The following is a 27,866-nucleotide window of genomic DNA, read 5'->3' on the forward strand; positions in this document are numbered from 1 at the left end:
TTGGTCTCTTTATTCTATGTTAGGTGAGGGACAGCACGTGATTCAGGTGAGGTTTTCTGCTGGCGTGTTGTTTCTGTGTAGGACTCTATAGCAGCCTGACTTGGTCCGTTTTCCTAATAGGAGATGTATTGGTGTCTTAAGGCCTGGTGTAATATTTTCAGAGACTTATTGTACATTAAAAGTGGGATCTTACATAAAATGCACACATTTACTTGTATTTAGTTTTAAACATATTGTATGGCTCTCATGGAATTACATTTTAAAATATGTGGCGTTTATGGCTCTCTCAGCCAAAAAGGTTCCTGACCCCTGATATAGAGTATCAAAGCAGAATTAGACTAGCAATGAATCAAGCAAGTACTTTAAGAACGAACAGATAAACATGTAACCGCACCTTTCTTTCTTACGGTTAGTTTTGATTTATAATTATGTTGTTGTAAACCGCTTTGGTCAATTTATATTGGTAAAACAGTATATAAATATGTTAAATAAATAAATAGATAAATCAATAGCATAACATAACCTGAATATGCGCGCGGGGGATTTTACAGATCCCTGTTACCAACTCCTAGTCTTAGGGCGGGCGTCCGGACTGATCCGTGGTTCTACAGGAACAAAAATGACCAGGTAAGAACCAACTTTCTTTTCCCTGTATGTACCTGGATCAGTCCAGACCATAGGATGTACCAAAGCTTCCCTAAACTGGGTGGGACCATGCGAGTCCCGTGCGCAGTACGGTACTGCTAAAATCTCCTGGCGCTTGAATGTCCAAGCGGTAGTGGCGAGCAAATGTGTGGCGCGTCTTCCAAGTAGCAGCTCTCAAATCTCCTGAGGCGATAACCAACTGGCATTCGACCCATGAAGTTAATTGAGAACGAACAGAATGAGCCCTCAGGCCCAGGTCTTCCTTTACAAATGTATACAGACGATATGGCTTCTTTCAACCATCATGCAATCGTCTTAGATGCCTTGTGACCCTTCCTGGGACCACTCCATAGGACAAACAAATAATCTGAGAGTTTAAGAGAATTAGTGTCTTCCAAGTAACGCAACAAGGAACGCCGGACATCTAGCAGACGAAGCTCTCGTGCATGTTGTACATCATTTGACAAATCCGGAAAGGCTGGCAGCTCAACTGATTGGCTTAAATGAAAAGATGAGACCACTTTGGGCAAAAAGGATGGAACCGTAGAAGAGAAACTCCCAAGTCAGAGATCCTCAAAAAAGGTTCCCTACAGGAGAGAGCCTACAACTCAAATTCGGCGAGCTGAGCAGATAGCCACCAAAAACACCGTTTTCAAAAGTGAGGTCCTTCAATGTCACCGTTTTAAGGGGCTCGAACAGCGGATCATACAAGACGCGAAGAACCAAATTAAGACTCCATGACGAACATACCAGACGTACTAGAGGTTTCAAATGTCTTACTCCTCTGAGGAAACGCACATCTGGATGAGCCGCTTCCGAGCTACCAACTAGAGTGCCTAGGGCCACCACCTGTACCCAGAGTGAATTAAAGGACAAGCCCTTGGCCAAACCAGTTTGCAAAAAATTAAACATCTGAGCAATCGTAGCGTGCCTGGGAAGAATCTCTCTCACGACACCACGACTCAAAAACTCTCCATACTCTAATATATGAGAGGGAGGTAGACGTTTTCCTGGCTTGTAGCAATGTAGTGATGACCTACTCAGAATACCCCTTCTTTCTCAATCTACTCCTTTCAAAAGCCAAGCCACTAGACAGAAGCAAGCTGCCTGGTCGAAATATACAGGCCCTTGATGGAGAAGATGTGGAAGATGCCCGAGTCGTAGGGGAACCCGTCCACGGCCAGATTGATGAGGTCTGCAAACCACGGACGTCGGGGCATTCTGGAGCCGCTAGGATTACCCTCCATGGGTGGACCTCTATCCCGCGAAGCACCTTGCCCACCAGAGGCCAAGGAGGAAACATACAGGAAAATGGAGGTTGGCCAGGGAAGCACTAGCACATCGACCCCCTCTGCGCAATGATCTCTCCTGCGACTGAAGAAGCGCGGAGCCTTGGCATTGACCCACGTTGCCATCAAGTCCATGTGGGGAGTCCCCCATCTGCGGGAAATGAGATCCATTGCGCAGTCCGAGAGTTCCCACTCTCCTGGATCTATGCACCTCTGACTGAAGAAGTCCGCTTGTATGTTGTCCTTCCCGGCGATGTGGGAAGCTGCCAGCATCACAAAATTTTGTTCCGCCCAAGCCATAAGAAACTCCGCCTTGTCGGCTACAGCTTGTCTTCTGGTGCCTCCTTGACAGTTGATATAGGCCACAGTCGTCGCATTGTTGGAGAGAACCCAAACCGCCTGTTGGCACAAGTGTGGAAGAAAGTGTTTCAAGGCCAAGCGAACCGCCCTGGTCTCCAGGCGATTGATCGACCATCCAGACTCCTCCGGGGACCAGCTGCCCTGTACTGAAAGATACCGGGAGACAGCTCCCCAGCCTGAGAGGTTGGCATCCGTAGTTACGACTGTCCATTTCGGGACTTCCAGATCCATTCCTTGAGACAGGTTATGCGGGCAAAGCCACCATCCAAGACTGGACTTGGCATGATCGGTGAGTGGTAGAGGGAATTGGAAATTCTCCGACTTGGGATCCCACCGGGAAAGTAATGCTTGTTGTAACGGTCTCATGAGCAAAAGCCCAAGGTACCACCTCCAGTGTGGATGCCATTGAACCCAGAACTTGCAGGTAGCCCCAGGCCTTGGGCAGTAGAAGAACCAAACAAGCAACGAACTTGCTCCATCGGTTTGTTCCTTCGATCCATCGGAAGAAAAACTTTCCCGACCGAAGTGTCAAACCTGGCTCCCAGAAATTCTAATGTCTGAGAGGGAACAAGGTTGCTCTTGGTCTGATTGATTACCCAACCGAGGGATTCCAGGAGAGTGGTCACCATGCGGATAGCTTCCACACAGCAATCCCTTGACTTGGCCCTGATGAGCCAATTGTCCAGGTAGGGATGAATGAATAGGCCTCGTCTCCGGAGGGATGCCGCTACAACCACCTTGACCTTGGTGAATGTCCGGGGTGCAGTTGCAAGACCGAAAGGCAGAGCGCAAAATTGGTAATGCATCCCCAGGACCATAAAGCGAAGGAACGTTTGATGATCTTCGTGGATGGGAATGTGCAAGTATGCCTCCATCAGATCCAGAGAGGCCAGGAATTCTCCCTTGCGTACCGCTGCAATGACTGAACGCAGAGACTCCATGCGAAGGTGTGGCACCTTGAGAGACTTGTTTACCTTCTTGAGGTCCAAAATTGGCTGGAAGGACCCTTCTTTCTTTGGAACTACAAAGTAAATGGAGTACCTTCCTGTCGTCCAATGTTCTGGAGAGACCAGCTTTACTGCTCCCAGAGCCAGGAGATTTTCGAGCACCTGACGAACAATCGTCCATTTGACTTGTGGACCGCATGGAGATGTTAAGTAGAAGTCTTTGAGAGGCCAAGCAAATCCCAAAGCGTAGCCTCGTTCTATTATGCTTAGCACCCACTGATCGGAAGTAATTCTGGCCCATGCCTCATAAAACCAGGACAGGCAACCCCCTACCCGAGGGATCGGCCGGCCGCATCTCATTGTGTAGTCTTAGAGGAGAGAAAGGAGGAAGTACCACCCTCTCGGGAGTTCTGCATCCCCGAAAGGACAAGACCCAGGGCTAGTTCCTGGCCACCGGCTGCCGCTGTCCGGCCCACTTGCTGCCTGTTCTGCCGAAATCGCCGCTGCCTCCAAAAATGAGAGCGGGATGATGGAAACCCCCTAGAGGGTTTCGGTCTGCCCTCTAGCAACTTGTGAACCTTGTTGTCCCCCAGGGACTTTATCAACTGCTCCAAATCATCCCCGAATAAAAAACCACCTTTAAATGGAATAATACCAAGCTGAGCCTTGGATGAAACATCTACTGACTAGGTGCGAAACCACAAAAGCCACCTTGCCGACACTGCCAATGACATGGTGCGAGAGGATGTGCGGAGCAGGTCATACAGCGCATCCGCTCCATATGCTACCGCAGCCTCCAAGAGCTGCGCCTGCTCAGACTCACCCAGAGGAAGATCTTCTCTGGATGTCAGCAATTGCTGCACCCAGCACAGGCTCGCACGCAGCATATAACTGCTACACACCGCCGCTCGGATACCCAGGGCAGACACCTCAAAGATGCGTTTAAGTAGCACTTCCAGCTTGCGGTCTTGAAGATCCCTGAGAGCCGCCGAGCCTGCGACTGGAATAGTGGTCCGTTTACCAGCTGAAACTGAAGCGTCTACCTTAGGAGGCTGCAGGAGCTCCAAAAACTCATCCAATAATGGATACAGCTTATCCATAGCTTGCCCCACTCTCAAATCAGCATCCGGAGTATCCCACTCCCTGGTCATCAGATGTAAAAAGCATGGGGTGGAAAAGAAAAGCCCGGGTGGGCGTTCTCAATCCCGCCAGGACTGGGTCCACCTTGTCCTGTGGCGGAGCATGCGGGGGAAATTCTACTCCGAGCTCAGAAAGCAGCGCCAGAATGAGGGGCTCCAATTCCTCTGGAACAGACGGACCACCTTAGGAAGGTGGTCCGTCCAAAGTCCAACAGTCCACCTCCATCCAAGGTGGACTGTTTCCCCCCTGCCACCCCCCCCGGCGGGGGTGGGGGAAAGGAGAGACTCCTGCATCTGCAGCCACACTGCCTGGGGCCCCCGGAGCGGCTGAGCCTCCCAAAGCCACAGCATCTTTTAACTTCGTGATCCGCAGAGACGTGGGCACATCCATGTGCTTGGCTATCTTGGGGGACGGCCCCTGCACATGTCTCTTTGGTAAAGCACCATCTTGCGGAGACTGGGAAGCCAAAAAAGCAAAATTGCTTACCTTGTAATAGGTGTTATCCCAGGACAGCAGGATGTAGTCCTCACATATGGGTGACGTCATCCACGGAGCCCTTAAGCGGGAAAAAACTTCTGGCAAGTTTCTAGAAGCTTTTAACTGGCTGCCTGAGGCTACTGAGCATGCCCGGCATGCCATGATATTCCTTGCCACAGGGGTCTCACTCCAGTCTTGTATGTAGCAATAAGCGTTAGCTAAAAATGATATAATAAAGTCTGATGCCCAACTCCGCGGGGTGGCGGGTGGGTTTCGTGAGGACTACATCCTGCTGTCCTGGGATAACACCTATTACAAGGTAAGCAATTTTGCTTTATCCCAGGACAAGCAGGATGCTAGTCCTCACATATGGGTGATTAGCAAGCTAGAGGCTGAGTCATTGTGTAGTGCAATGTTTCTGTTGAATGAGTCAGCCGAGCCGAGGATCACAGCAGGTTGGATGTAGAAGGAGTTGGGATTAAACTGGAAACAAGTTCTTTAAGACAGATTGTCCATAGGCTGAATCCTGTCGCCCTTCCTTGTCCAAACAGTAATGAGCTGCAAAGGTGTGGAGAGAACTCCATGTTGCTGCTTTACAAATGTCAATGAGTGGCACTGAACGAAAATGTGCTACTGAGGTTGACATTGCTCTTACTGAATGTGCTTTTACTCGCCCTTGGAGAGGAAGGCCTGCTTTTGTATAGCAAAATTGTATGCAGTCTGCTAGCCAATTTGATAGAGTATGCTTTCCCACTGCTTTACCTGGCTTATTAGGGTCATAAGAGACAAAAAGCTGATTGGATTTTCTGAGGGACGTAGTGCGATTTAAGTAATAGGACAACGCACGTTTACAGTCCAAAGTGTGTAAAGCTCTTTCGCCTTGATGAGAGTGAGGCTTTGGGAAGAATGTGGGTAGAACTATAGTTTGATTTAAGTGGAATTCCGTAACTACCTTAGGAAGGAATTTTGGATGTGTTCGGAGAACCACTCTGTCATGGAGAAACTTTGTATAAGGTTCATATGTGACAAGTGCTTGTAATTCACTAACCCTCCTAGCTGATGTAATGGCTATGAGGAAAATAGTTTTCCATGTGAGAAATTTAAGTTCACAGGTAGGTTCAAAGGGAGAACGCATTAAACCTGTTAAGACCAGATTTAGGTCCCATTGTGGAGCTGGGGCCCGAATTGGTGGTTTAAGTTGAGTTAGACCTCTCATGAATCTACTGACGAGAGGTTGTGTGGAGATAGGAGCGTCTCCTATCTTGTTATGATAAGCTGAGATTGCACTCAAATGTACTCTGATTGATGATGTCTGAAGACCAGAGTCTGAGAGATAGTACAGATAATCTAGAAGAGTAGTTGTGGGGCAAGTGAAAGGATCTGTATTGTTTTGCTTGCACCAGGAAGTAAATCGTTTCCATTTGAAAGAATAATTCTTTCTTGTGGACGGTTTGCGGGAAGCTATAAGCACTTGAGAAACATTAGATGAGAGATTAAGTGATTGCAAGATCAAGCTTTCAACATCCATGCTGTCAAGGATAGGGATTGAAGGTTGGGATGGCGCAACCGGCCCTGATCCTGAGTGATGAGAGTGGGAGCCACTCCCAGGCGTATTGGATCCTTGATTGACAGGTCTAGCAGTGTGGGAAACCATACTTGTCGAGGCCAATAGGGGGCTATGAGAATCATGGACCCCTTGTCCTGCTGTAGTTTCACCAGCGTCTTGGTGATAAGCGGTATTGGAGGATATGCGTATAGTAGGCCTAAATTCCAAGGGCGAGCAAAGGCGTCCTTGGCTGGCTGGTTCTTCTGTTTGTGCAGAGAACAGAAGTTGTCCACTTTGTGGTTCAGCTGCGACGCAAAGAGGTCTGTTGTTGGTTGTCCCCAACGTTGGAATATCTTTGTCGCTATCGAGGGATTCAGAGACCACTCGTGAGGTTGGAACTGGCGACTGAGTCGGTCTGCTAGTACATTGTGAATCCCTGCTAGATAAGTGGCCTGTAGGAACATTGAGTGGTTTAAGGCCCAGTCCCAAATTTGTGCCGCTTCCTGACAAAGGAGATACGAGCCCGTACCTCCCTGTTTGTTGATGTACCACATGGCTACAGTATTGTCTGTCTGGATTAGCACAGTCTTGTGTGAAAGGCAGTCCTTGAACGCATGCAGCGCATAACGTATAGCTCGAAGTTCCAAAAAATTGATTTGATAAGTGGCTTCGAGTTTTGTCCAAGTTCCTTGTGTTTGGAAAGAGTTCACATGAGCTCCCCAGCCCAAGGTGGATGCATCTGTAGTTAATGTTATCTGAGGGACCGGTTTTTGGAAGGGTAGGCCCTTGCGCAAATTGTCCTTGAGTATCCACCATTGTAGTGATGAGCGTAGTTGGTGGGTTACTTGGATGCGAGAGTGAAGTGGTTGAATTGCTTGGATCCATTGTGATCGAAGAGTCCATTGGGTTAGTCTCATGGCAAGTCTTGCCATAGGAGTGACGTGAACCGTTGACGCCATGTGGCCTAGTAAGATGAGAAACTGATGAGCTGTCACTTGTGGTTGTATGGACATGGAGTACGCCAACCGGGACAGTGTTTGAGCACGATCTTCTGGAAGAAAAGCCTGTGCTAGGTTTGTGTCTAATTCTGCTCCTATGTATTGTAGCAGATGAGACGGTTGAAGGTGGGATTTTTGATAGTTTATGAGAAACCCCAGCTTGTGAAGTAACTGTATTGTGTAACGTAGAGAAGTTAGTGCTCCTTGGTGCGAATGGCTTTTTATTAGCCAATCGTCTAGGTAAGGGAAGACATGAACCCCTTGTTTGTGCAAATGTCCTGCTATTACTGCTAGGCATTTGGTGAATACTCTGGGAGCTGAGGCGAGGCCGAATGGTAGAACTCTGTATTGAAAATGCTGGTGTCCCACCTTGAATCTTAGGTACTTGCGATGAGGTGGGAAAATAGGTATATGAGTATAAGCATCTTGGAGATCCAGAGAACAAAGCCAATCCCCCCTTTGTATGAGAGGAAGCATGGTGCCTAATGATACCATTCTGAATTTTTCTTTCTTTAGAAATTTGTTGAGATTTCTGAGATCTAGAATGGGACGAAGTCCTCCTGTTTTCTTTGGAATGAGGAAATACCGGGAATAGAATCCTCTTCCCTTCTGGGAGTGTGGTACGTGTTCCACAGCGTTTGCTTTCAGAAGAGTAGATAATTCCATCTGTAATTGAGGAATGTGTTCGAGATAGGAGTTTTGTGGAGGGAACTCCTGCGGGGAAGCTGTGAAGTCCAAGTGGTAACCTTGTTGAACTATGGATAATACCCATTGATCTGTGGTGATACTTTCCCATTCGTTGTAAAACTGGGAAATCCTTCCCCCTACTGGTAACTCTGGAAAGGGGTTTGGTCTTTGTTCTCCGGGACTGCTTTCAAAAGCCAGAGGTGGAAGCTGTTTGGGGCGGAGGCTGCGGCCTTGCAGCTCTCTGCTGTCTCTGTTGAGGCCGTTGTTGAGGCCTTGTAGGGCGTGGTCTAGAGGTTTGAGGGTAATATCTCCTCGGCCGGTAGAAAGGTCGTCTGGTGTCCCTACGCGGCGGCCTGCGAGCAGGGTGAGTTGAAGGGTCATGGGACAGAGTGGAGAGCTGTTTTAATGTTTCAGAGTGCTCTCTAAGTTGCGTTACAGCATCCTGCACCTTTGTTCCGAACAAGTTGTCACCTTGGCAAGGCAAGTCCACCAGTTTATCTTGAATTTCTGGACGTAAGTCCGAAGCCTTCAACCAGGCCCATCTACGGGCACTGATGCCAGATGCTGCCGTTCTGGAGGAAGTCTCAAACGCATCATATGCCGCTCGCACCTCATGTTTTCCCGAATCCAGACCTTTCTGCACAATCTGTTGAGCTGCCTCCTGTTGTTGTTGAGGTAGAGATGGGAGGAACTCCTCAATCTGCTTCCACAGATTTCTTTGATGCTGTGTCATATACAGCTGGTAAGCTGCTATTTTAGAATTCAGCATCGCTCCCTGATAAATCTTCCGTCCCATAAGGTCTAGAAATCTGTTATCTTTCCCTGGAGGGATAGAGGCGTGCGTTCTAGACCTACGTGACTTCTTTTGTGCAGATTCCACTACTAACGAGGTGTGTGGTAGTTGTGGTTTCTCGAACCCTGGGGCTGCTTGGACTAAATAAGTGGAGTCCACTCTACGATTTACTGCAGGAGTTGTACACGGGTGCTCCCAAATCCTTTGTTGAAGTTGTAGTAGCACTTCATGCACTGGGATAGCTAGGTTATGTTTTGGGGGATCTACGAACTGTAGTATCTCTAATGTCTGCTGCCTTTCATCCTTCTCCGCTTGGAGCTGAAAAGGGATGGATTCTGACATCTCTTGAATGAAAGAAGCAAAGGATAAATCCTCAGGAGGGGATTGTTTCTTGGCCTGAGGTGGAGTACCTTCTGATAAAAAATCCTCTGAAGAATGCTCCGATTGTGTATCCGACCAAGTATCAGTAGGTGGCTGGTATGCATGATGGTCCAGCCCTTGCGATGGTGATATCCCAGATGGCCCTTGTAAGGGATCTTGGGTGTCTTGTTCATTCTCACTGGCATCACTTTCCTCCTCAGGTTGTGAAGGCAAAGAAGCTAAAAGATCCTGATATCTTTTTGTTAGCATTGCATGTAGTCTTCTCTCAGAAGAAACTTCTGGAGCCTGCAAAGATGTGTGCTTAGACTTTCTTGATGCCTTCTTTCCCTGTCCTGGAGCTCTGGATGGAGCTAGGGTGTAATGTGGTGTTGTTTGTGCAGCAGTAGGAAGTGCTGTGGTTAGAAAAGAGAACATTGAAATGGGAATCAATGAGGAGATAGGCCTGGAAGCCATCGTGGAGATCGAGGTTTGTAAAATAGTCGATTCCATCGATGGCTGTGACAGCTGTATCGTTGGATCAGTCGGTATCACTGAAGAACAGCAGGCCGCCTCCATCGGCATAGAGAGCGTTGTTGGCGGAGACGCTGCAGTCGTCCTCGCCATCGAGATGGACGATGGCACCGGCATCGATGGTGGCACCGATGGTGGCACCGACATCGATATCGGCATGGAGATCGACGGTGGCACCGATGGTGGCACCGGCATCGATATCGAGGAGGGCATCGACTCGATAGTCGGCATCGATGGAATTATCGGCATCGGCCCGATGGCCGGCATCGACTGAGAAGTCGGCATCGACCCGGAGGTCGGCATCGGCAGTGTTGCCGGAATGCTTTCCTTTAGGGCATCAGTGACAATTTTCTTAATCAATGCTGTTAAGTCTGTCACCGAAGTCGTTGGTATCGGTTCCTCTGTAGGTGTAACGGAGGTCGGTTCCTCCGGCGGTGGCAATGGAGGAATCGAGTGATGTCTACGGTGCTTATGCTTTGTGCGAAGTTCAGTTACGGACTTTGACGATGCCACGGATGGTGTTGGCGATGAAGCGTCTCCCGAACCTTCTGGGGTTCTTGTTTTGAGAAGTATTTTCTTCGATAAGCCTACCGGTGAAGATTTAGTCGATGACGAAGGCGACGGCGATGCTCGGATTTGAAAAATCTGAGCCATCTTTTCATGGCGAAGTTTCCTACCTTTCGCCGTCATTTCTTGACACTGGGCACAAGAGGCGATGTCATGGTCTCCACCCAAACAGCGTACGCACTCGACGTGCGGGTCTGTGATCGACATAGTCCGGTTGCAGGCCGGACATTTTTTGAATCCGGAAGTTTTCTCCGTCGACATCCGTCGATGAATTCGGATTCCTTTTTTCGAAAAAAGAGTATGGTGTTTGTCACCAGCCGGTGACAAACCGAGCGAGACCCGTAAAGGGTAAAAAGTTGAGAATTTAAGTTAATCGTTGTGAGGTAACTCACGGGGCTCCTGGAAACCGCGATGCAGCTAGCAGCGCGGAAAAAAGAAGACTGGAGTGAGACCCCTGTGGCAAGGAATATCATGGCATGCCGGGCATGCTCAGTAGCCTCAGGCAGCCAGTTAAAAGCTTCTAGAAACTTGCCAGAAGTTTTTTCCCGCTTAAGGGCTCCGTGGATGACGTCACCCATATGTGAGGACTAGCATCCTGCTTGTCCTGGGATAATGCTTTATGAATAAGGAGGACAAAATCCAAAGAAGAGGAATCAGAATCAACATCCTGTCCTGGAACAGCAGGATCCTCATGTAAAGCTTCCTGGTCCTGATCTAAAGTATCCTCAGAATTGTCAGGGACCAGTGACAGTGCTGGAGGAAGCTCCCCCTCCCCCATAGCCCTTGCCTGAGCTGCAGTAAAAGTGTTTAAGATGGCTGCCGTGCCTGCACTGAGGGAGAAAGGATCAGCCTGAAGCACCCACGGAGCAGATCATTTTTTAGCCCCTTGAGGCTTGGCTGATACTGCAGACCCTGAAAAACAACTGCCTTCCCCACCAGGTAGGCTGCAGGAGCAAATACTAGCCCTAGAAAGCCGCGTGGATGATTCTCCACATGCCATACACAAAGATGGCCGCGGCATCATAAGGGGGGGAAAATGGCCCCAAAAACATGAAAAACTAAGCAAAATTCATCAAAAACGCGGCAATTCTGATGGGGAGGGGTCCTGAATCGCAGCAGACCAAAAAAGAAAATTTTCCAAAAATTGCGATTTTTTTTTTTTTTTTTTTTTTTTTTTAACGCTCAGAACAACGGGTTAAGAGAGGGACTATACCACTAGTAATCTCTTCCCCAGGTCCTTACCTGTCTGGAGCCCCACGGGGTTACCAACCCCAGCTCCAATAACCTGCTACCACAGAGGATGACCCTGCAGGATTTGGAAAACTTCCCTCTGCCAAATAACTTCTTCCTGGTTGTTTGTTGGGTTTTTTTTTTGTTTGTTTTTTTTAACTTGCTTGATTCACAACTTATAGCTAGTTCACTCTTGTTTAAAATTTAAGGGATAGCCTACACCCCAGAAACAGGGCAAGACTGCAGGGTTTGTACCACTTCCATCTGCTGGAGACAGAGAAATACTGAAGGGATGCAGGAGGCACACTAGGTTAAGTGAGGATGCCTTTCAAGTTTTTCTCTGTCTCCACCTGCTGGAAGGGAGGCATAACCCATGGTCTGGACTGATCCGGGTACGTACAGGGAAAGTTTGTCTATTTGTGGCTGATACAGAATCTGCAACACAGTGGACACACCTGAAGGAATAGAGAGAATGAAAAGTGATTTATGAGTGGTCAAAGGTTTATTTATTTATTTATCGAGTTTTATATACCGTCGTTCGATTTCACCATCTCAACGGTTTACAAAGTTTCGATGTTTAACAGAGTGTTCAAAAGTTCATATGCTTGTTAACATAGTTATCTTAATCATTATAAACAGATTGGTTGTTAAATTGTACAGGTTATATTACAAGCTTTGGTTTGGTTCTGCAAGTTTGTATGGTGGGGAGAGAAGTTGTAGCATAGGGTCATAGGGTGTTTTGGTAGGCTTTGTTTTTAGTTCTTTTTTGAAGGTTTTTAAATTTTGTTGTGTTTACAGATCGGTTGGGAGGGAGTTCCAACTCTGCACTTCTGGGATTCAATTCCCAGAAGTGCAGAGTTGTGCATCTGGTGTACAGCAATCCAAAAGATATGTATATGACTGGGGGGGGGGGGGGGGGGGGGGAGGGTGAAAGACTAATGGGCATGCACTGGGAAAGGAACCTTGGTGTGATAGTGTCTGGCAATCTGAAGATGGCAAATCAATAGGGCAAGGCAGCAGCTAAAGCCAAAAAATGCTGGGCTGTGTAGAAAAAGGAATAACCAGTAAGAAAAAGAAGGTGATAATGCCCTTGAACAGGTCCTTGGTGAAGCCTCAGCTGGAATACTGTGTTCAGTTTTGGAGACCGTATCTCAAAAGGTATAGGGATAGGACCGAGGTGGTTCAGAGAAGAACCACCAAAATGGTATGAGCTCAGTATAAGATGGATCTGAATATGTATACCCTGGAAGAGAGGACGTGCAGAGGATATATGAATCAGACTTTCAGATACCTGAAAAGTTTTAATGATGCACGTTCCTTGAACCTGTTCCGTAGGAATGCAGACCGTAGAACTAGGTCTCGATATGAAACACCAGTAGCTAACAGGCAACAGCACTTTAGGATGTTGGCAGAATATAAAGAAGAATGGGGAAGTTCCTGCAGACTCATTTGATGTGGTTATAACTGAACAAAGCCCTAGGAGCAGTCGGGCCCAATCATTCTTTTAGAAGAAAACATAGGCTCCTAAGAACTAGAGGGTCTGAATAGTTCTCTTCGTTTGGCCACTAGCCTGCAGGTGGTACACAGAAGAAAAATCTGGGGGTTGATTTGGTGGGACCTCAATAGATTCAATTTCTATCTTCTTGATTATGCTGGGGACCTATGCATCAGAGGTTACACTGGCCATTGATTTATTTAGAAATGAAGCATGCCCCCGATTGGAAGGTCTTCTGGGAATGCTCTCTGCAGTCAAACCTTGCTCCCAGTGGTTTGACATCTAGGGCTTAGGCGCATTCTGATGCCATGGGTGGGCACAAGGAGCCTGCTGCTGACGAGACCAAGGAAAGGAGGATAATGCCGCCTCAGGTGTGAGAAGTGTCTCCTCTGCCCCAACCTCAGCTATCTCCTGGATGCAGAGAGCAAGTCTGGAGTAGCTGTGGAGTGCTGTGGACACCTCGCACAGTGATCACAGACATGTGCCACTGCATCCTTGACCAATCTCCAAATAGATTTTCTCCAGTGCACAGCATGCCAGCAAGCCTTAACCGCACCTTCAGGCAGAGATCAAAGACAGCAGACAGTGTGTACCCCAATTCCTAAAGCAGACACTCAAGGCTGCCTCTAAAACATCACAGGTTGAACGGATCTCATGTTTCCACACTCCAGCCCTTTGACACCAGTGACTGGATGGAGTCATGCTGTTTTTGAGGAAGCTGCTCGGCCACTTTCTGCACCTGCTTCAGAATGTGTCACATATTGACTCATAAAGAGCTGATAGGCAGCTATGCAGGCAATAAACATAGTGCCCTGAAAACCTTCTTCCCAATAGTATCCATAGCTCTGGAATCCTTCCCTGGGGATGCTGAAGAGTGGACCTCTTGGCCTTTTTGAAAGTAGATTAGACTACCACAGACGACTTTCAAATCTGGAAGCCTTTTGGACAAGATATGCCTTTCTTGTTAATGGGAGCAATTCAGATGTTCTCCTACATCCTCATCAGTACTTCCAGGTGGATCTTGTGGACTGGGACTGCCACAATTCCCTTAGGAGGCTCCACTTACTGGAGAATATCCAGCATTTTCTTCCTGGATTCATCCTCTGTCTAAAGTAAAAAGAATGGCTTCAGCCATTTCCCTAATAAAACATGTGAAGGAGAGGTCCTCTGGAGGAGACTTCCTTCTATATGGTGGAGGAGAGATCCATAGACATTCAGAAACATCTCACAAGTCAAACCATATCCTTAGGATTACGGAGACCATGAGTAAGGAAAGGGACTCAGCACTTTGTCCTCAACCAATGGGTCAGACCAGTGCAGCCAGGCGTTGGGGCCTGGACCCCAAGGAACCACAGCCCCTTAAGAAAGCCTCCTCTCCCAATGTGCCAGAGATCATCACTGGGCCTCCAGGCATCAGTAACAGAGCAGGCACTGGTACAAAACAGTGGTGATGATGCACCGCCAGCAAGCACCTGCAAAGAGTCAAGCAGCGATTCAAGGACCATCAATGCGAACCTCTATGCCCTTGATGCCTCAGTACCGAGGCTCTGCAGCGCCTCAACCATGGCCTACTGGATATGTCTCTCCAGTTCCTCCTCAAACATTGCCAATGCCAACACTGACTGGGAGATAGAAGTGGCCACATCCTCTTCGAAATAGAGAGGAGGATTGGTGGCGAACACCAAGACCAGTGGAGACCATGGTGAGCTCTCCTCACTGAGGTTCACTTAAGGGAGTTCTCAGCATGTGCTGGACCATCCCCGATCCTGAAACGTATATCAATGGGGACCAATGCTGATGCTTCTTTGGCTTCCCTCAATGCTTGGTATATAGGAGTTCCTCGATGCAGAGGTCAAAGAGGTGGAACCCCAATGCCTTCTTCAAACAGTAGAAGAGATGACTGTCCTTCTCTGAGTTCCCTACTCACTACTGACACAAAGGAGACTGATACCACCCCCCACCCCCGACGTCGATGACTCCTTTATCATCAGTGCGGCTCAGTGGTCCATCCATGTTGATACCACAGATGCGGTCTTCCAGTGCCCGACCAGACATGCCATAAAATTCAAGCGGCATCGGCATCCTTTAAGGGCCATCTGTATGCAATTGTGGCAACCCCATACGTCATATGATGCTCCCAAAGAGAGGGCGTGCCTATCATAAGGATTTGTAATAGACATGGTCCTCCAGCATTAAGAACACTGCTGGAACCCTGACATGGAGGAAATAAAAGGGACACAAAATCAAACTCTATTGCAGCGTGACAGAGCTCCCCACAGTTCAGAGAAATGGCTGCAAATGGAAACAGAAAACAACAACAAAAAACCTTACCTAAGGAGAGACTGTGGGACCCCACCATGGACAGCCAAAATTGAGAGAAAAATTGAGAATACTTTTCAGGTTAAAAAAAAAAAAAAAGGCTCAGACAGCGACCTACAGACTGTGCGGAACGAGAGAGCCTGAAGGAAACCCATGTATGCTTAGTGAGGCCAAGTCAAAGCTCTAGAAACTTTTACATGTTTTCTATGCTGGGATCCATCGGATGATGTCACTCCATGTGTGAGGACTGCCACCTTGCTTGTCCTCGTAGAAAAACAGATAACAGTTAGGGTTATCTTCTAATTTATATTCTGCCAGCTTTTGGGAAGATTTATCCTAGGACAATAATGCATTAATCATTTCTTTATGGAACAGGAGAATTACACAAAACTTTACTCTCATGATAAACTTCTGTTTTCTACCAGGGAACCCAAAAAAGAAAAAACAACCAACAACCTGTTCTCCCCAAATTCCACATCCATGCCTGCGACAGATCTATTGCTTAAGGGATTTTTTTTTTTTTTTTATAATACATTCCTTTTCAGGATTTCAAAACTCTTAAGAGATTTACATAGATAAAATGCTGAATGCTCCTCAAGAATCTTTATTGCTGGAGATAAAGCATCTAAACATTCATCCTACTTGCAAAGCACAGCATGCTAGTTAAGGAATATGAACACTCTTAAAGATTTGTGTTTGATTTGACTGATCCCATTTTGATTTAAGATCCAGGATTCAAAACCAGCAGGTCATGATTTTTGTTTATCTGCAGCTGTACAGCGCTTTGCTCAAGCTGAATACAAAATGGCCACCATTCAAAAATCAACGGATATAAAGTGTTGCTTCAAAATGACTCAGGATAAACCATCAGGCCCACAATTAGAATCTCTCATTTGCAGGGCTATATATTTCATCTTGTGACAGTTATCGTTGTATAATAATTTTTTGTTTATATACTTTTGATTGGATTTTATGTATGTTTCTATTGTAAACTGCTTGGATAAACTGCTTTACAGGTGGCATATTAAATTTAACAACTTTAGAGCTCATTCAAGGCCCTAGATTCTCTTTTTAATACATCCTTCATTCACCATGGGGGGGGGGGGGTGCTGTCTACAGGCACAGTGTGGTGAAATTTATGCAGTTGGTATTTGATACCATCAAGCGCTGTAGACGCCACTGATGTTGGGCATCACCGATGCCATTAAATACAGGGGCACCATTGACACCTTCAAGCGCTATGGGTGCGGGAGCTGTGCAGCGCCGCAGCAACTGTCGATGGGCACTAGGGTCACCATTGCACCAAGGGGCACCATTAAATGCCACAGACACTGATGAGTAACAGATTGTCTATTTGTCTGTCTTGCAACACTGAAGAAAACTGTGTGGTCTTGACCGAAGAGCTATTTGTGATTTGATACGTCGGCATAGAAGGTGCCCCTAGCACTCAATTGCAAAGATGCTGCACATCTCTAGGTCCAATGTATGACATGGGGCACTGCCTCACATATATGAATTAATACTTTGACTGTAGATGAGGAGTTTAGAGGAAAGTTGGAAAGAATCAAAATGCCAGTTTTTAAATGCTTATAAATAAAAAAGGTTTCTTTAATGAGTTGGGAATCTGAGAAATTCAGAAGCATGAATTAACAGGATTAGAAAAGTTGCATCTAACAAAGGGAAGTTCCAAGAAATTAACTTTCAAAATATTATTTATTACTACAAGGAGATGGGGAAAACATAATGCACTGAGAAGGAGATTTGGCCAAAGTAATACAAAAGAGAGTATATAAAGGTAAATGGGGAAGAACTGTAAACAACCTATCTCCAAAAAACTGGATACCAAATTTTGAACATATGATCTCTCACACCAGACTAGAGTCTCATTCATTGTGCAAAGACAACTGGATGCCAGATTTAGGGCCTGCAAGAGCAGGTCTTTTAAAAAAAAAAAAAAAAGTACTGGTGCATTGGCGAAGGTTCAAAGAAATAGATCAGAAATTGATCCAATATTGCAGTAGCAATCAAAGAAAAAACAGGATCAATGAACACCAGGAGATCTTTATTGAGCACAGAACATAATAAAAGCCCGACTCAGGCCGAGTTTCGCTCGTTGAGCTGCTTCAAGGGGCTAGCAAAAATAAAACATGTATAGAAACATAGAAACAATTAACTTTGAGGATAAATGCTCAAAAGCATATATTGTATTTTATAATACTTTAACAAACTCTACTGGGGAAGGTATCAGATAGAAGTGCTCACAGTCTCACAGGCTCTTGCCCTATACAGGGCTACAACCCTTCTCATGTATCGGCACTTAGATCACGTCATCTACCATTACCCCATAAGAGTAAGCCTATTTTATTTGTGTTTTTATTTTTAATAAATCACCCAATAAAAAATTTTTTCTTTTAAAATTTTTTTACCCTTGAAAATTTAAACTTACGTTTGTTACAACGTGAGCAAAAGTGGATCTTTAAATTACAAACAGTAGCCCCAGTTGGGCTAAACAAGGAGGTCGATTGGTCAGTGTTCTAGACAAATCAGCTGATAGGTGCGTTAACAATGCGTGACAGGAAATAAAGAGCATATGCATTTCCGGCATTGAGATAGAGAAGGCGTTTTGGCGCCATATTTGAACGCTGTGAAAGATCGGGTGAAAAAAGCGCCAATCTGAATAGTGAGTACCATTAAGAATTTGGTCATTTAGAAATGTATTTATAAGAGTATATTAAAAAGATGTGTTTTTTGTAGAATATTGAGCAGTAAGCCCCTGAAGCAGGCGCACTTGTTGCGCCGAAACATTGACAATGTCGGGCAGGAAGACAGCTGACAACAAGCAAGTGAGCGCATAACAAGTATTGATAATTTCGGAAGTCAAGCACATGAAAAGATAAGTAATTTTATTGAATAGAGGGACCACGCAAAACATAATGGTGAATAATTTTCAAGGGTAAAAAAATTTTAAAAGAAAAAATTTTTTATTGGGTGATTTATTAAAAATAAAAACACAAATAAAATAGGCTTACTCTTATGGGGTAATGGTAGATGACGTGATCTAAGTTCCGATACATGAGAAGGGTTGTAGCCCTGTATAGAGCAAGAGCCTGTGAGACTGTGAGCACTTCTATCTGATACCTTCCCCAGTAGAGTTTGTTAAAGTATTATAAAATACAATATATGCTTTTGAGCATTTATCCTCAAAGTTAATTGTTTTTGTTAGTTGATAAAATTTGAGGTAGTGAGCCGTTGTTGCAGAATAGAAACATAGAAATACATATACACCATACATAAGTAAATAATATGAAATTATATGCAGTAAAAATAAATAAAACGAACTTAATCACAAAACAGACATATGTCATTCAAACATGGTCTAAAGTTTTGTGTATAATGATTATTATATGTCCCCATATAAAACCATGCTTAAAAGATGTGCAGTCTATCAAAAACATTGGTGCAATTTATAGGATCAACAAATTTTTACCTATTCATTCTATTGCTATGTTTTTATATGTTTGTATTTGTATTTCTATGTATTTCTACGTTTCTATACATGTTTTATTTTTGCTAGCCCCTGAAGCAGCTCAACGAGCGAAACTCTGCCTGAGTCGGGCTTTTATTATGTTCCTTGCTCAATAAAGATCTCCTGGTGTTCATTGATCCTGGTTTTTCCTTGGCGAGGGTTGCCATTTACCCAGGTCACTTTGAACTACACCTGGCTTTGCCCTTTTGCAAGAATGAAGTTGTAATTCTAATTTCCCCAAGTAAAGTGGTAGTATATTTCCATGCATGCAAAGGAGCAAAACAAGAAATGAGAGAGTTGACCAGATGAGATGGTAAATCTACAATCAGCATGGATAGTCATTGCAATAACTAGACTAAAGTAAGTTGGGAATAGATATAAAATAGTAGAAAAATCCCAGATAGCTGCACATAAATAAAGGCTTTTGGTACCAGATCCCAGCCCTGGTTCTCAATGCCCGTCTTTGGGTAAGGCAAACTAGCTGGCCACACAAAATTTCACCAGCATTGTCCACTGCTGCTTATAAAACTACCTATTTCATGATCTGCTCGCTTCTGGTCAGATGGAAGAAGGGCAGGGTCGCCAAAAATTGGCATTAGCCACCAGAGGAGAAGAGAGGGTAAGAGACTAGACCAGGTACCAGCAAAAAAAGGAAGTTACATCAACAGCAGGTAGCCCCCCATAAGAAGAATAGGGAAAAAATCATCTGCTGGTACTGCAAATTAAATTTAGCAATGGCAAAATATTCTGGAGAGGACACCTGATCTGATATAGCTCAGCACTCGCATGTCCGTCTGCACTGCATTGAAGGTTTAGCAATCCATTGGCAAAGCATTTGAACAAAGGACCACTAATTGCTTATGACTCTCAAAGTGGAAGTGCTATAGCAGTAATGTTGTTTAAAATATAATTTGTCACAGAGCTACTGTCTGCAGTTGAGGGTACCCAAGTTTCACTGCAGGGGTGGGAGAACAGCTGGGAGTGGGTGCTTGAGAGAGGAGAATCCACTGGAGGAGGAAAGATAGATGGAGAGGTTTTTAGAAAGGGGTGGAATCAATTGGAGGGGGACCAGATCAGGGATGGTTTCATGGGACAGTAGCTGGAGATTCAGAAAGTGAGCAGTGGGCACATAGTGAACAGCTGGGACTGAGAAGGACCAAGTGAGAATAATGTTCCCTGTAAGTCTGAATTGTAGTACTGAAAGGGGGTTGATAAAGGTGGACTAACCATGGAGAAAGGGAGAGGGAAGAGAGGTGATCAGTAGGGGAAATGTGAGAAGGGGTAGCTGCTAGGTCATTTAGATGCCATAAGTTGGTCACCTGGTGCCTACATCCAGGAAAGCAGCTTTGAGAGGTTTGCAGCAGTGCCAGGTCCAAGCCAACAAAAGAGCTGCTACCATCAGATGGGTGGGAGATGAGCTAGGTTACTGTTCATTAAAAAAAATTCTTAAAGTTATGTTTAAGTCTTATTATTTCTTATGATTACTTGTAATGGTGTCTGTATTGTTTTGGGTCTAGTTTGAAAATTTGTGTGTTAACTGGAATGTGTTTGATTTTTTTGTATTTTATTGACATTTGAATTTGTTTAATTGTGATATAACACGCTTTGGTTGTTATTGCAGTAAGTATGGATAAAAAGGTAATTTGAAAAATTGATATTCTGCTTATTATAAAAGTATGCATACTTCATCATCAGCCCTAGTGCTGGCCCTGCTGGTTCTGACTGAGCTGGAAACCCGATAAAACAGAAGTATGAGCAAATAATTACAAGTCATGTAAGGGACTGATATGTTCCAGTATAAATGACCTCTCTTGTCATATACAGAATCAATATTTGGTAAATGACTAGACACAGGCATGTGTCTAGACACACACACATTTTATTTCTTCTTTAGTACACAATTGATTTTTATGGCAGATTGGCATACAGAGCCACAGACATTTTGCTAAAATATCCATATGCTTATCTGTACAATTGCACATCATTCAATAAACGAAACCAAAAAGTCTAAAAGGCAAAAAAAAGTATTTCTAGTTTTGAATTCCAGTAAAAGGAGGAAAGGAAAAAAAATATCTTACTTGAATTTAATTTGATGTTCCAGAACCTGAAAGCAGAAGAACGTGACATGATCATCACTGAAATCAGAAAAGAAAATTGAGTCAGTTAATAAAATACCCATCAAATGTTTCCTTATAAATAAGGGTGGCCAACGCCAGACCACGAGAGTCAAACACAGGCCAAGTTTTCGGGATATTCCCCATGAATATGCACGAGATAGATCTGATGTAAATCTCATGCATATTCATCATAGATAACCTGAAAATCTGGCCTGTTTGTGATTCGAGGACTGGAGTTGGCCACACCTGCCTTATAAGATTAAGATCTACATAGGACATTATAAAACTATATGGTAACAGGCATTTTTCAGATTGTGCTTCACTGCCAGATATGAGAAAGCTGCATGTTTTCACAATGAACAGGATTTTGAAAACCATTTTGAACACAAAATTAAGAACCACCTCTAACTCTGGTTATGAAAATAAATATTGCCATAAATATAAAAATCCTCATTTACACCAAAATAGTTTTGATAAACATCAAATTTTTTTTAAGTGCATGTTTTAATGCCAAATTCCATAGAATCCAACTTGAACGTGATGACACCAAAACCAGTTGTTCCCAACCATGTCCTGGGGAGCCCCCAGCCAGTCGGGTTTTTAGGATATCCACAATGAATATGCATGAGAGAAAATGTGCATGCTAGTGCTTAGATCTTTTCCTACATGGTAGCTCCTAATATGGAACCTAACCATGGAACTAGAGCATGGATTATTTTTCCCTATATGCATCACCTTGCACTTATCCACATTAAATTTCATCTGCCATCTGGATGCGCAATCTTCCAGTCTCGCAAGGTCCTCCTGCAATTTATCACAATCCGCTTGTGATTTAACTACTATGAATATTTTTGTTTCTGCAAATTTGATTACCTCGTCTTATTCCTTTCCAGTTCATTTATAAATATATTGAAAAGCACTGGTCCAAGTACAGATCCCCGAGGCACTCCACTGTTTACTCTTTTACACTGAGAAAATTTCCATTTAATCCTACTTTGTTTCCTGTCTTTCAATCAGTTTGCAATCCATGAAAGGACACCGCCTATCACATGACTTTTTGGTTTCCTTAGAAGCCTCTAATGAAGGACTTTGTCAAAAGCCTTCTGAAAATCCAAACACACTACATCTACTGGCTCACCTTTATCCACATGTTTATCAACCCCTTCAAAAAATGAAGCAGATTTGTGAGGCAAAATTTGCCTTGAGTAAATCTATGCTGTGTTCCATTAAACCATGCTTTCTATATGCTCTGTGATTTTGATCTTTAGAATAGTTTCCACTATTTTTTCCCAGCACTGATGTCAGGCTCACTGGTCTATAGTTTCCCGGATCGCCCCTGGAGCCCTTTTTAAATATTGGGGTTACATTGGCCACCCTCCAGTCTTCAGGTACAATGGATGATTTTAATGATAGGTTACTAATTTTAACTAACAGATCTGAAATTTCATTTTTGAGATCCTTCAGAACCCTGGGATGTATACCATCTGGTCCAGGTGATTTGCTACTCTTTAGCTTGTCGATCTGGCCTTCTACATCTTCCAAGTTCACAGTGATTTGGTTCAGTTCATCTGAATCATCACCCTTGAAATCCATCCTCATTAGTAAACACAGAAGCAAAGAATTAATTTAGTCTTCTGCAATGGCCTTATCTTCCTAAGGGCCCCTTTAACCCCTCGATCATCTAACAGTTCAACCGACTCCCTCACAGGTTTCTTGCTTCGGATATATTTTTAAAAGTTTTTATTATGAGTTTTTGCCTCTACAGCCAACCTCATTTCAAATTCTCTCTTAGCCTGCCTTATCAATGTTTTACACTTGACAATGCTTATGCTTTTTCCTACTTTCTTCAGATGAATCCTTCTTCCAATTTTTAAAGGATATTTTTTTTGGAATATGCTTCACAGAGGCCTATTTCCTTAATCAACACTGATATGAAGAACCTAGCTAAAATTCTGCGATTTTGGTTAGAACATGTAATGCTCCGCCTGGTTCACCTTGATCAGATGGGGTCTATAAAGGCTGCTCTTCAGTAAATAACATCCGGCGCCTGTTTAATTTGCTGCATCTAGCTTCCAAAAAGGCAACTGTGGGAGCAATTATTTCTATGGATGCAGATAAAGTATTTAACCAGGTCTCCTGGCCTTGTTTAACATTTTAAAGCACTTTGGCTTGCCAGAGCGGTTTATAGTCTGGTTGAGAGCTTTGTATACAATGCCCATGGTAAGGGTGGAAACATTTTCACATCAGATTTGTTTCCAATTGAAAGGGGAGATGAGGCAGGGTTGTTCTCTGTCCCCTCTACTTTTTGACCTTGCCATAGAGCCTTTGGACCAAGCAATACGGTTTTCAGAGGGAATCACTGCTTTAGATAAGACTGTGATACAGTTTCATTGTGTGCGGTCGATATCCTAATATAATTGACAAGGTTGACGAAGGCATTGCCTGCTTTGATGGAGTTAATAGATACATTTGGGGCCATTTCAGGGTATGTTATCAATTATTCAAAATCGGAATTAATGCTGGTGGGTCTGGTTAGGGGGATCATGAGGGAGGTGGAGTCTTTTCAGAAAGCTGGACAGGGGTTTAAATATTTAGGCTTTGGATCTCAAAAAATTATCATAACCTGTATAAAGATAATTATAATCCCATTGTTAGCAAAATAAAGGCTGATCTGCAGACACAGTCTTCACTGCTCCTTTCACCAATAGGGAGAGTAAACTTGGTGAAAATGGCGATTTTGCTGACAAGTATATTCTTTTATGCACCTGCCATGCGATGTCCCTGTGGCGGTTTTACAAGCATTGCGGAGTGTGGTTATAAATTTTATATGGAAAGGGAAGCCACCCACGGTGAAATATGATATGCTAATAAAGACTAGAAAGATGGGGGGCTAAGACTTCTGAATCTGCAATGCTATTATTGGGCTTGTAGATTGACATATATAAGGGAATGGGTGGGGGTGGATCCTGTGCAGGCATGGGTGTCCTTGAAGGAGGGCTGGACTTGGGGGATGTAGCTTAGCCTCATTACTCAATATGCCAAGAATGACTCCAACATTGAGACTGATTGTTAAGAACCATTCCATTATAGCTCACACATTATGAGCATGGAGGCAGGCACAGCGATTGTGGTACTCTGGAAAGGAGTTGGGTACTTATTTGACTTTGCTGATGCAGAACCCACACCTCTCTCCATGTACATTGTCCCCTGACATCAGGCTTTGGGAGATTAACCACCTGAGATTTCTTGGACAACTGAGGACCAGGGAGGTTCAAAACATTTACTAAATTATCGTGAGAATTTAGAATTCCTGCTAGTACCAGATATTTGTATCTGCATCTGCCTAAGGCTTTGTCTCATGAGCCCCACTGCAGACTTGTAGAGAGTGAAGCAATTCAGGGGGTACTAAGCTGCAAGAGCGCAACATTTGATATCCATATTATATAAATCTTAGTTCTGCAGTATGTGGAATTACATTTCAAACCACGTCATTCAGGTATGGAATTCTGACTTGGGGTGTAAATATGACAAGAAAGACTGGAAAACAATATGGCAATGGTTTAGAAATGTAACAATTTGTAATAAAAGTTAAGAGTTACTGTATAAATTGATTCACAGAATGTATCAAACCCCAGTCTTTTATACTAAATTTAGTACTTTGGACAATCTTTGCTGGAGAGGGTGCAGTCAGATTGGACCATATATGCATATGTGGTGGGGTGTACAGAGATTCAGTTTTTCTGGACTGAAATGACCAAATATATTTCAAGGATGTGTGACTAGCAGCTGGTGGAAAATGTGGAGTTGTATCTGTTGGGTCATTGGCCTAAAAGAGGGTCGGATGAGGGACCATTGGAAGCTGGTTGGCTATTTCCTTCATGCAGCAGGTTTGACAATTGCCCACCATTGGAAACTTATTCCTTAACCATGAGAATGGAAAAGTATAGTGGCTGGGATAGCAGTCATGCATAATGGAGAAATTACTTAATTGATAATTTCGTTTTCCTTAGTGTAGACAGATGGATTCAGGACCAATGGGTTTAGTGTACTCCTGATAGCAGTTGAAGACGGATCAGATTTCAATCTGACGTCAGCCCTAGTACATATACCCCTGCAGGAAGTACAGCTCTTCAGTTTTCTCCTCGAAAAGCATTGTGGATATATGTATGACTGACTAATTTGAATGACTTGTATAACTTCATAACTTGAACTCGATTAACTTGAGCTGGTTGAATTGGCTATAGCTGGAGAACGCCAGTGCCCTCAACCGGTAAACGTAGACACCCGGTAGGATGGGTGTCCTAGCTGAAGGAAAGCATGGCTTACCCTTGAGTGACTCGAGCATTCCATGAGTAACGGCAGCCGTGGGTGGGATGCTGAGTCCATCTGTCTACATTAAGGAAAATGAAATCATCAATTAAGTAATTTCTCCATTTCCTAGCGTGTAGCAGATGGACTCAGGATCAACAGGATGTATAAAAGCTACTCCCGAACTGGGTGGGAGGCTGTCCGTGAGCCACTTAGTACTGCTCTTGCAAATGCTGTGTCCTCTCGAGCCTGAACATCCAGGCTGTAAAACCCGGAGAAGGTGTGGATGGAGGACCATGTTGCCGCCCTGCAAATCTCGGCGGGTGACTATCTTGGTTTCTGCCCAGGACACTGCCTAGGCTCTAGTAAAATGGGCCTTGACTTGTAGAGGCGGAGGCTTACCTGCTTCTACGTAAGCCGCCTTGATGACTTCTTTGATCCAGCGGGCTATAGTTTCTCGCAAGGCCGCTTCCCTTGCCTCTTCCCGCTGTGAAGGACGAATAGGTGGTCCGTTTTTCGTACGGGATCCGACATTTCCAAGTATCTGGATAGCAGTCTGCCGATGTTGAGGTGGCATAGACTTCGAGCCTCTTCTGAATTCTTATGTTCATCTGGCGATGGTAGCGAGATGGTTTGGTTGATATGGAAGTGGGAAACCACTTTGGGGAGGAACGACGGAACTGTGCGTAACTGGATGGTTCCCGGGGTGAGTCTGAGGAACGCTCCCAGCAGGACAGTGCTTGTAGCTTGGATATACGACAGGCTGAACAAACTGCCAGCAGGAAAGCTATCTTCAACATTAGTAGTTGGAGCGACAGGCCGCGGAGAAGTCTGAAAGAGGCTCCTGCTAAGAAATCCAGGACCAGGTTGAGGTTCCAAAAAGGTACCGGCCACTTTAGAGGGGGTCGGATGTGCTTGACTCCTTTCAAGAAGCGTGAAACATCCGGGTGAGAGGCTATGGTGTTGCCCTCGCGCTTGGATCTGTAGCATGACAGTGCGGCCACCTGTACCTTGATGGAGTTGAGGGACAATCCCTTCTGTAGGAATTCCAATATCACAGGAATTTTAACTGAACGTGGTATGATGGCGTGGTCCTCGCACTAGGCTTCGAATATTCTCCAAATCCTTATGTTAGAGATGTAGAGAACTTGCGCGCTCAGAGTAGGGTGTCCATTACAGCCCCCGAGTATCCGCTCTCTCAGGCGAACCCTCTCAATGGCCAGACCATAAGAGAACCAAGCCGGATCCTCATGGAAGATCGGCCCTTGTTGGAGCAGGTCTCTGTGTGGAGGTAGTAGCAGGGGAGTCCCTGTCAGTGGTCTTCACATGTCTGCGTACCATGGTCTTCTTGGCCAGTCTGGGGCCACAAGAAGTACTAGCCCCCTGTGTAGTCCAATCTTGTGAATGATTGCGCCTAATAGGGGCCATGGCGGGAAGGCGTACAACAGAGTCTCATATGGCCAGATCTGCACCAGAGTGTCAATCCCCTGGGACTGAGGTTCCCACCTGCGACTGAAGTAACTGGGCACATGGGCGTTGGACCGGTTTGCCAGAAGTCCATGGTTGGTATTCCCCAATGGTTCACTATCAGTTGGAATGCTGCGGGCGATAGCTTCCATTCTCCTGAGTCCAGACTTTCTCAGATGAGGTAGTCTGCCGTGATGTTGTCTTTCCCGGCGATGTGGACGGCCGAGATCTCCTGGAGGTTCCCTTCCGCCCACGACATTAGGGGGTCTATTTCCAGAGACACCCATTGGCTTCTGGTTCCTCCCTGACGGTTGATGTAGGCCACTGTTGTGCATTGTCCGACATGACTGACCGCTTTGTTTCGGAGTCTGTGCCAAACCGTAAGCAGGCTAGTCTGACTGCCCGGGCTTCTAGGTGATTGATGTTCCATCCCGACTCTTCTGCGTTCCACTGCCCTTGAGCGGTTAGCTCTTCGCAGTGTGCACCCCATCCTCATAGGCTGGCATCCATGGTGAGCAAGATCCAGGTCGGTGAGGATAGTCTTGTTCCCTGGCTCAGGTGGTCATCTTGTAGCAACCATTGTAGTTGGGTCCAAACTCTGCCCGGGAGCTGTACACGTACGGTGTAGTTCTGAGGCAGTGGATTCCATCGCGATAGGAGAGAGCGCTGTAGGGGTCTCATGTGAGCTCGTGCCCATGGTAGTACTTCCAGAGTAGATGCCATGAGCCCAAGGACTTGTAGGTAATCCCACGCTGTGGGGCGAGGTTCGCTCAGCCGGGTTTACAACTGGTTTCTCAGTTTTGATCTCCTTGTCGGTGTTAGGATGACTGTCTTTGGTATCGAAGCGGACTCCTAAGTATTCTAGAGACTGTGAGGGCTGCAGACAGCTCTTGTTTGTGTTGACCACCCATCCAAGGCTCTCCAGTAGAGTTTTGACTCTGTTGGTTGCCTGGTGACTTTCCTCTGAGGATTTCGTCCTGATCAGCCAATCGTCTAGGTAAGGGTTACGATGATCCCTTCCTTCCTCAGTGTTGCCGCCACCACCACTACGATCTTGGTGAACA

The 27,866-nt window shown here is 45.1% G+C and overlaps 1 protein-coding gene across 5 annotated transcripts in view; it reads right to left on the reverse strand.

The window, feature by feature from the left end:
• XPOT (exportin for tRNA) overlaps nt 1–27,866 on the reverse strand; it is a 296,178-nt gene that overhangs the window by 234,181 nt on the left and 34,131 nt on the right. For 4 of the 5 annotated variants that reach the window (XM_029615696.1, XM_029615695.1, XM_029615692.1 and 1 more), the window contains one exon: nt 20,989–21,045. In XM_029615696.1, the coding sequence (XP_029471556.1) occupies nt 20,989–21,045 (57 nt within the window). The remainder of the gene's footprint in view (nt 1–20,988; nt 21,046–27,866) is intronic. The other variant, XM_029615697.1, reaches the window with a different exon arrangement.

Source organism: Rhinatrema bivittatum, chromosome 9 (genome assembly GCF_901001135.1).
Source record: "Rhinatrema bivittatum chromosome 9, aRhiBiv1.1, whole genome shotgun sequence".
NCBI lineage: Eukaryota > Metazoa > Chordata > Amphibia > Gymnophiona > Rhinatrematidae > Rhinatrema > Rhinatrema bivittatum.